The sequence below is a fragment of the Meleagris gallopavo genome, chromosome 21 (genome assembly GCF_905368555.1).
Source record: "Meleagris gallopavo chromosome 21, MGAL_WU_HG_1.1, whole genome shotgun sequence".
NCBI classification, from domain to species: domain Eukaryota; kingdom Metazoa; phylum Chordata; class Aves; order Galliformes; family Phasianidae; genus Meleagris; species Meleagris gallopavo.
Genome location: NC_139424.1, coordinates 6775093 through 6784419, shown reverse-complemented (window position 1 = coordinate 6784419; position 9327 = coordinate 6775093). Strand labels below are relative to the sequence as shown.

At 51.8% G+C, this 9327-nt stretch overlaps 1 protein-coding gene across 2 annotated transcripts; it reads right to left on the bottom strand.

Moving 5' to 3' along the window:
• Nucleotides 1-610: 610 nt before the first annotated feature.
• On the bottom strand, nucleotides 611-9011 carry NLE1 (notchless homolog 1). 2 transcript variants are annotated; one of them, XM_085240691.1, is made up of 13 exons: nucleotides 8899-9011; nucleotides 8431-8574; nucleotides 8135-8352; nucleotides 7969-8048; nucleotides 7622-7698; nucleotides 6217-6314; nucleotides 4410-4602; nucleotides 4140-4275; nucleotides 3728-3774; nucleotides 3363-3565; nucleotides 2254-2413; nucleotides 2094-2164; nucleotides 611-1989 (listed from the first exon to the last, which is right to left on the bottom strand). In XM_085240691.1, the coding sequence occupies exons 1-13, from the start codon at nucleotides 8905-8907 to the stop codon at nucleotides 1977-1979; spliced, it is 1449 nt and encodes a 482-aa protein (XP_085096817.1). In that variant the 5' UTR covers nucleotides 8908-9011; the 3' UTR covers nucleotides 611-1976. The 2 variants fall into 2 exon arrangements, with proteins under 2 accessions (XP_085096817.1, XP_085096818.1); XM_085240692.1 differs by having other exon boundaries at nucleotides 8431-8730; nucleotides 8899-8956.
• Between the last annotated feature and the right edge of the window lie 316 nt (nucleotides 9012-9327).

Below are 9327 nucleotides of genomic sequence, written 5' to 3'. Positions count from 1 at the left end.
AAAGGATGGCAGGAACTAACCTAGGTCAGGAGCGTGGCCAGGGGGCAAAGCAATGGCTTTGGTTTGGAAGGGAGGACAACAGAGCAAACACAACCAAGCCTGTCCCTGCAGGCAGAAACATCTCCCCCAAGTTGGATAAATCACCACTTCTAACACAAAACACACTGTGGATCTGTGGGGCATAGCAACCTTGTACGGTTCCTTGCTAGAGGAGGCAGAGAACAATGCTCTTTCCACAGAAAGAACAGCAGAAGGTACCACTTTCAGCAAGTCAACATAGGGGACAAAGACAGAGCTGGCCGCAAAAAGAAGAGTTGTTTCCCCTATGAAACTGCATACAGACTTCTTGGCAGTGATAGGAGCTCTGCCAGCTACAAGCATGCTCCCCTCCTTCCAAAGGGCACATTAGTCTGGATGGGGCAGAATTATCAGCTATAGTTTTACATCACCCTCTGCCCTACCCTTTTCCCTTAGCAAATTTTGAAGGGTTTTGTTTACACAGATGGACACAACATGGCCTTCACTTCCAGCGAGAATCTGCTAGAGGAAGCATATGAATGAAAGAACAGTACAGGATATTGAGTTCTTCCCATAAGATAGAGTCAAATGATACAACAAAAGGAACTACAACTCATGTTTTCAGTCATACTAAACATGTAGCATTTTGTTCCAGTCTTTTGCTGACCTGAACACTTGCAGAGATGCAAATAGTCATAATTGCAAAATCCTCTCTTAGTTATCCAAAGCAATCCTGTCAGCAGGAATAAAGTTCTAAAATGCATTTTCTACAACTGGGAAACAAACTCCTGAGCCACAGTAATCACTGGATATCAACCACAGTATGAGAGCTATGCAGAATGTTTTGGTCTTCACGCTGACTTGCTGCAATGAAATCTGACAGTATATTCTCTAATACATTCTCTACTCTCTATTAATCATTTTCACTGAATTGACATAAAAAGGCTCACAAACAAGCTTACAAATATATTACTGATAGTGTGAATTCCTCTCGCCCACTGGGCAAATAAATACACTTGAGAAATTCCAGAAAGCCAACTCTGTGCAACGTAAGTTTTGCTATTTACTGAGACAGCCCCAGCCCTGCCATCAAGCTCATACCCAGGACAGGGGCCATAAGAAACTCAACATGCTGCTCCATCTTTCCCCCTCCCCACCCCTTCTTTACTTCCTCAAGTCAGAAGTAGAAGGGAAACGAGCACCCTGTTCAAGAGCACAAGTGATTCATTTTTGCATTTCCAAGAGCCATTGAGACCTGAAAACTCTATGCAGCTCTTGCAGCAATTTGAAGCCGATGCCTGTTGCGCTCAGGCCTGAATGGATGGGCAAATGAGTTAGCTGCTGTGGATGTGGAGAATCACTGTCAGATAATGCTTGGCACAGCTCACGAGTAAATGGGCCGTGTGAAAAGGCAAAACCTTACTGGAATAACGAGAAGCCCTGAGACCATGTTCTCAGCAGATCTTTGTCCCAGGCATACAGCTGAGCACAATTCTGCACTGTAATGATGTGGTGTATTTTTCTCTCCTCCCTCTCTGAAGGTCACACAAGGACAACACTTTCTGTTCCCACCAAAAGCCTTCTTGCATGCAGGATTCTTCACACGGGAAGGAAGAGCATGACATGTCCCCACCCCTATGCTTTTCCTTTTCAAAGGTGAGGCTACTACAAGGCTGAAATGTCAATAAAAAGGAGGCTGAGATGGAGGCAGATGAGATTTCCTTCTTGTAATGCTCAGAGGAAAATGATCCTGCAAAGCACAGCCCTTACTAAGAACAGAAATTAAAGTTTCCTTAAATAAATATAAGGAAAGAGTCCGTGAGGGATAGCAGCTGACAGGAACAATGAGACATGTCCAGGTCAGCCCCCGTTGTCCATCGCCTTGCAGATCTCCCAGGCAGATTGAGTCGATGGGCAGGCCAGCTTAGGACAGGACTTGTGGCTTCGTGTTGCTGCTCCTATCTACGCCATCTGCAGACAGAAAGAGTTGTCAAGTCTCTGCAAGGAAACTGCAGCTTTGAAGGACACGTGGAGTGGCTGTGAGTTCCTCTATTGCGGGACCAAAGGTTACTTACATCCGTAAACACTTATCCTTCCCTCCACTCGCTACCCTCTGTCCGTCTGGGCTCCAATCTGTCGCAAAAACCTAGCATAAGGAGAGACCCAATTAGTCCTGCTGTCCTGGAAAGAACAGTCATCTCCACTTCCAATACCCCAGCTTGATTGGATACTCACCTCATCTGCGTGGCCGGGAAGATCAATGGCCAGTTTCTTTGTCTCAGCATTCCAGACCTTCAGTGTGCTGTCACTGCTCCCACTCACCAGCAAGCGGCTGTCGGCTGACCAGGCGATCTGATATACGGCTGAGACATGTCCTCTCAGTGATGTCAGGTACCTGAGGCAGAGGTGGCACGACCAAGCGGTTAGAGGAGCAGGCACCCAGGTTTGTCTCAAACCCACTCGCGCTGCCTTCGTGCTTTTTCATCATAGAATCATTGTTTTCTAGCTGCAATCAAGCCCTGCCATAGGATATCTAGCACACTCCATTCCTGCACGAACAGGGCAGCTAACTGCTATACAGAATCCACTCAGTAAGTCTTAAATCCTTCCCAGACAGGTTCAGACCCTTGTAGGGGAGAAGCTCTTCTCTTCAGGTCCTCCACCACCAGCAGGCAACGCTGCAGCCTCCCTGTACAGGTGTGTCCTTCCTCTCTCTAGCTTAACAGGAACATGCCTAGGCTTAGAAAGACCACTAAATTACTGACACAAAACCAAAGATCGTAGGTACAAAGACAGAACAATGGAAGGACTGCCGCTCCATAAAGCTAACCAATATTCTGTCAGGAGGTTAAAAGCTGGATTGCAGGGGCATCCAAACACCAACAGCATCACTCATAGCTACATAAATTCCCATCATCCAGAACAAGCTGTTCCCTGGCACAATTTAAACTGGGTCACTCTACAGTGTGCAACGTGCACATGTCTTCAGGAGAGCAGTCAAGTGGAACATCCCAACCCACTACAGCCATGCCTGCCCCAGAGAACCATCCCTGCAGCAGAAAGCATGTGCCACTTGGGTGCAGTGCTGTGGCTGGGTAAAAGCAGAGCCACATACATCCAGCAAGTAAGACCATACAACACACGAGGAGCCAGACAAGGGACCTATCAAGGGCAGAGAGTGACAGCAGTAGAGCAAAGAGACAGAATATCTTGGAGATGCTGAACACGCCAGGGAGCTGCTGACAATGACAGTGGGGTGCTGCTGATCTCTGCATAACCTGTGCATCACACACAGACCCAAACACCATCTTTATAACAGAACAACAACAACAAAAAAAACTTACTTTCCTGTCCTGCCCTCCCAGAGCTTTATTGATTTGTCAAAGGAAGCACTGGCTATTATCCGGGTGTCTGGTGAGAAGAGGACTTGGTTAATCAATGCCTGGTGACCTGTCATTCTCTCCAGTGGCTTCTTGTCTTCTGCTGGCCTCCAAAGAAACAGTGTGAAATCATCTGAACCTGAGACAAGCCTTTCTGGTCCCTGGCCCTGAGAAAGGGATGAAAGAACTCAAATTTTGTACAAGCCAGCTGTGGAACATTTGGAAACACACCCAGCGTTGGGGTCAACAGCCAACTGTGCATGTTTACTGCTTCCACCAGCACTAGTGTTATAAACCACAGCAAGGATAAACTTTGTAATGGGACTTACCCTGACTTTATCATACCTCTGCTGTGCCTTGTCCTTCAGTTCTGCCACTTGAAGAAAGAGAAAGGGAGAAGGGTAAGAAGAGAGACTGGATACTGCTGGGGGAAAAGCAACTTTATAACCTTGTGATGTCAAATATGGCCCTGTCTTTGTAGGCCAAGCAGACATGTTTGTGACTGCTCAGCCTATTTCTCTATTTCTCTGGGAGCAGAGTGGCCTTGAACTCAAGATGGCCTTCCCAGCTCCCAGACTGCTTAACTCCATGCACACCAGAAAGGTCATGGCTGTCAGCATGAACAACATCAGCACAGAGTCTCCTCTTAGATTTCAAGATTGCTTCAGCTCATGAGCACTAAGAAGAGACATCAGGTTTCCCTGTCATCTCCTCCACATTCCAACATAAGGCTGCACTTACAGGAACCACTCATATCCTGTGGGTTGATGGTGGCTTCAGCAGGCTCAAAGGCACCAGTGCGGAGAACGTAATCTGTGCTGAGGGCCATGGTGTTCACCCAGTGAGCGTGGCCTTGCAAGGTGCGGCAGAGGATGCCCTAGAAACAAAACCACCCACTTAGAAAGGGAAAGGCAAGACAGACAGACAACTATAACCTGTGCCAGGAAGAGCAGGCAAAGTTGCATCCAGCCCCCTTTGCTGGCAGGTTATAGGGCTACCTGCCCCACTTACATCCTGGCTTCTCCACACTTTGATAGTTCTGTCTTGGGAGGAGGAGTAGAGCAAGCCATCGCCGCCCCACTTCACACAAGTCACCGACTGCGTGTGGCTCGTGAGGATTTTGTCACACCTGCCCATCAGTGTGTCCCAGATGCGGATGCTGCCATCCTTGGAAGCACTGGCCAGGTAGCGGCACTCTGGGTTTCTGAGCAAAAAGAAGACAAAATCCATTTGCACAGTGCACGCATCTCCTCCACAAGATCTCCCAGCATCAGCCCCAGAGGATTTAAGGGCCCAGATGTCAATAAAAGACAACTTTCTCTTTTGGGTTAAGACCAGAGGGATGTCAGGAAGTGGGCTACAGACAGCCAGATTTTGCAGATAGAGGAACAGCAGGCAGATGCATCCTTCCAAACCAACTGTTGGGCTGCACCCTGAAAGCACTGATCTAGTATAAACTCGGCTCCTGTGTCTTGAGTAATTACTCTGTTATTACAGGAGGCAGCTTTAGCCCACTTATGAGGAGACCACAAACTGGCACCTTTCCTGGGCAAGGAGACTTCACAGACCACCAGAAACAAAACCATGTATAATATCTCGTCTACACCATACTTTGTGTCTAGCAGGAAATGTGCTGGCCTGCTATCCAAGTGATGCAGAGCTGAAAAGTCCATCCTCACAGTTCAGGGAGAGCAAGCTGGACACAGCTGGAAGCTGCTGGCCAGCACCCAGTGAGAACAGGGGAACAAATGGCCCCCAGTCCTTTGCACAGCATTTTTATCAACACCTTTTTAATGACTCGCTCCAAAACCAGCAACAGTTCCCACACCTCCTTGGGGCAGTGACTCCTATAACTACCAGCACTTTGGCCCCAGTAGGAAAAAGACACTCACTGCCTCCTGCTGCATCACAGTGCTCAGGAGTGGGAGCTGCCAGAGCACCAGCTTTGTTTCTCTTTAGCTGGCTGCTGACAATAAACTGTCCTCAAAGGAGAAGCAAAACTGAGCAGCACAGCACTATGCCAAGCAGTCAGGAGATGCAGTAACAAGTGATAGCACCACCACATCGATGGCATGAGGGGCTGAGGAAGAGCACAACCCATCCTTTTGTGTAGGAATTGAGCAGAGTATAGCCAGCTGCAGACAGGGAAGTCAAGCCCTGGCAGGGGCATCTCCTCCATCTCCGTTTCCTGATCCTCCTTTATAATCAGTTTTTCCAAATCCAATTGTTTGCTGGAATTTCCTACTGGCAAATTCAATTTACAGGACTCTGCTCTTACAGGACCCTTCCCCTCTCCCCTCTCCTCCCTTTATTTCCCCCCTTCATTGCTATGATGTCTTGGATTATTGGCTACAACTATCCCCCTCCACTCATCTCTCCCAGACAAAGCTTTAGCTGATTGGGATAAGGAGCTTGCACAGTTAATCAGCACCCACGACAAACAGATGCAATCAGGATGCAGGACGTCAGAAAGACAGCACTTTGCAAAGGCTGAGCTCAGGCTCCATGTCCACAGGCTTCCCTGCTTCCAATGGGCAGTTTCTGTAGCACTCTGAAAATATTAAGCAGTTCCCATCAACAGGTCTCACTTTTATAGGAGGCTGAGGGAATCCGAAGCACAGCTCAACTGCAAGCAGCAGCTGGGACTCCAGAGCTGGATGCATTTTTCCTGCCCCACCTTGTGAGCCACTTCTTCTGAACACACTCTGCACACCATAGCAGGACAAAGGCAAACAAGAGGAATGCCCTAAAGATCAAGCTCATCTTTGCCTTAAAAGTAAAGGGGAAGGAAGGAAGGCTGGGCTGGCCCCTCACTTACATGTGGAGCGGCTCCCAGCACAGACACGTGATCCATTTGGAATGGCCAGTGAGGACGCGGCCGATCTGATTGCCTGTGGCTGGGTCCCAGAGAAATATCTGCCCAAGAGAGGAAGCAAGAGGGTTGCATCAGGCCACACGTCATGTGAATCCCAGGGATGGCTTGGGCTCCATTTAGAAATGATAGGTATCCACAGTCTTGGGATTTACAGAGCAGAAAGGGAGGGGAGCAGGAGAGCTGGATGCCTTTACTGATCCCAGCTGCAATCAGCTGACATCTCAAAGCATGAGACCTGATTGCCTTCCTCTTTGCTTCAGATACTGCTGCTACAAAAATATCTGCCTCAGCCCAAAAGCAATCCAGCTCTCCAGAAAGCCAGCCTGAGCCCTACAGCCTGTGCCAGAGAGTTGGTGAATGTTTGCAGAGCATGATGAAAGCCAGAGCGGGCTAAATGCTACTTATTATCGGATTCTGTGGGTGGGACACATGCTGGTTTTCTGTTGCTTTTTCTCTCTCTGTAAATGCTCATCAAAAGAGCCAAGGCATTAGTCATATGCTGCAAGAAACTCGGAGAAACAACGAAAACAGAACAAGCAGCTCCCTGGGTTAGATTAAAGCCAGAACCTGCTTGTTTCTTTGGGCTCATATCACAGTGGCCTCACAAGGCAGCTTCTCAGACAGTGAACCCAGGTCAGCAGCACTCAGCAGCTCTGCGGCCGCTGTCCTCACTCCCAGGCTGTTCAAAAGTCAGAGCAAGCCAACGTCCTGCTGCAGATTAGCAAGTTACTGACTTGCTTTTAATTGTGCCCACTTGCTCCTGCTTCCCGAGACATTTCTGGAAGCATGTTTAGCACACAAGTTTTGCCCCATAACTCGGGCAGGGCTCCTCCCAGCATTCCTGTAAAAGGGAATTTGGCTCTGTCTGAGCAGGAGGACTGTGAAACAGGCTGCTGCTGCATGTCTGGGTCATACACACAACCACACTGGCTTGACCAAGCGATACCCCTTCTTGCTTCAGACATCTCCCTCGTGATGGAACTGTCTGCCAAGGACCACGTCTAGATCCTGGCCTCTTTCCTCTACAGAGGGAAAAGCGTCTGCCACAAGACAGCAGGGCTCTCGCAGCGAGACTTCTGCAAAGGCAACAGAGTGCTGCCTGGCACAGCTGAGGCTCAGGCCAGTTCAAAGACACCACACGCTACCACTGTGACGTGCCTACATGCAAAGCTTCTCCAGGACACTGGGAACGCTGCCCTGAACAACGAGACACCTGCTTGCCCCTAGCTGCTAGCGAAAACAAGTCTTCATTGCTAATACCCTGGGGCCCACTTAATAGGTTGTATGGCTGTGGAGGGTCCCCCGGCTGACCAATCCAGACCCTCTGCCAGGGCACTAATGGACGTACCTGGCTGTTTTTGCAGCCCGAGGCCAGCTTCTTGCCATCAGGTGACCAGGCGATGCTGAGCACCCAGTGCCTGTGACCTGGGAGAGAGAGCACAAGCAAGTGTGAGCAGAGAGCTGCATCCACCTGTCCCCAACATCCCTGGATGCAGCAGCCACAACAGTGGGACAAGAGCAGGGCAAACCCTTTATGTCGCTCCTGGCCAGACCTTCTTCCTCCTTTTCCTCAACTCAGTGCAAAAGAGCTGCTCCATTCCTCGGAGGACAGTCCCAGCCCACACAGCACACAAGGTCTGCCCTGTTTGAGTGCGACTGGGGAGGAGCTGCCCTCCCAGGACACCCTGCACCCACCTTTGGCTGTGAACTGCGGCGTCTCCGTGCTGAGGTCCCAGAAGCGGACTGTGGTATCCCCAGAGCCGCTCGCCAGGTACCTGGGACAGGAGGGACAGCAGGATCAGCACGGGGCCCTGGTGGCTGCTCCATGGAGACGTGCCCCATCCGCAGCCGAGCCTCGTACTTTCCCGTGGGGCTGAAGGCGACGGAGATGACGGCCTCGGTGTGTCCCTCCAGGGAGCTGGTGCAGCGCGTCACCGCCCGCACCCTGAACACGGCCTGCGGCTGGTAGATGATGTCGAGAACCTTCTCTGTCTCCACTGCCTGCCCTGCCAAGGTCTTCTCCAGCGAAACGACGATCTCGGCATCGTGGAAGAAGAAGGCCAAAGGCACCGGCTCATCCTAGAGGTGAAATTGCGGGAGAGGTGGCAGGGCTCCGGGCACCAGGAGCTAAGTTCGCCCCGGGCCCGGCAGCCTCACCTGCTGCAGGAGGGCGTTGCACACCAGCTGCAGCTTGTCCGGGGTGATGCTGACGGGCACGTCGAAGGGGGAGCCCAGCGGCTCGCCGGACTCATCGCGGAACTGGATCAGGAGCCGCTCCACGTCCCCTGCAGGCTCCATGCTCTGCGGGACAGCGGATTCAGGGCCGGTACGGGGTAGGAGCGGCCCCGCAGCGCTCAGACTCAGGCAGAGACGGCCCCCGGCAGGGAGGTGAACCGCTCCGGGGGAGCCTCACGGTGGAGGCACCGGCAGAGATCCAGCCAGGAGGCCGGAGGAGCCCTGTAGGAGACTCCATAGCAGTCAGAAGACCGCGGGAAGCCCCAGCCCCTGCCATCCCGTACAGCCCCACTCCGCCCCGGGCTCCGCGTGCGGACGCAGCCCCTCCAACCCAGCTCCGGTCCCGTCCCGTCCCTCCCCACGCTGGGCACCGCTGCCGGCCCCGCTCACCGCGGCCATGTGCCCGTGCGACCCACGTGGGCCGGAAGCGGCCGCTCTGCGCGGGGCGGGAGGTGCGGGAGGCACTGGGCGTGGCGCTGCTGCCCCCTCGTGGCCGGCGGTGGGAGCCGCGGGTTCGGGACTGCTGGGAGCGTTCCACCGAAACGCTGTTCAGCTGGGCTGGAAAAAGACACAACCCTGCTATGCAAACCCGTCATGAAGCAAGCAGTAAATTCCGCGTTGCTCGTCTCGTCTGCAGTGCTGCTGCTGAAAGAATGCGTGATCAGGGCCCAAAGTTGGGGCCTGTAATCTGTAAACGTGCTCTGCTAGGAGAGCAAAGTAGCTGCTGAGGTCTGAATGTGGCCAAGTAGGAAAAAGAAAGAGCGGTGGTGAATGCAAAGTGGGTTGCCGTTCAGGTTTCTGCACAAGCCAGAGCTATAC

What these genes read in the sequence shown, in the direction of transcription:
- NLE1 (XM_085240691.1), bottom strand. An exon ending in GCAACGCCCTCCTGCAGCAG is followed by an intron (nt 8,353 to 8,430) that starts GTGAGGCTGCCG and finishes TTTCACCTCTAG; the next exon opens with GATGAGCCGGTGCCTTTGGC. An exon ending in ACAGGATATGAGTGGTTCCT is followed by an intron (nt 3,775 to 4,139) that starts GTAAGTGCAGCC and finishes TCTTTCTTCAAG; the next exon opens with TGGCAGAACTGAAGGACAAG.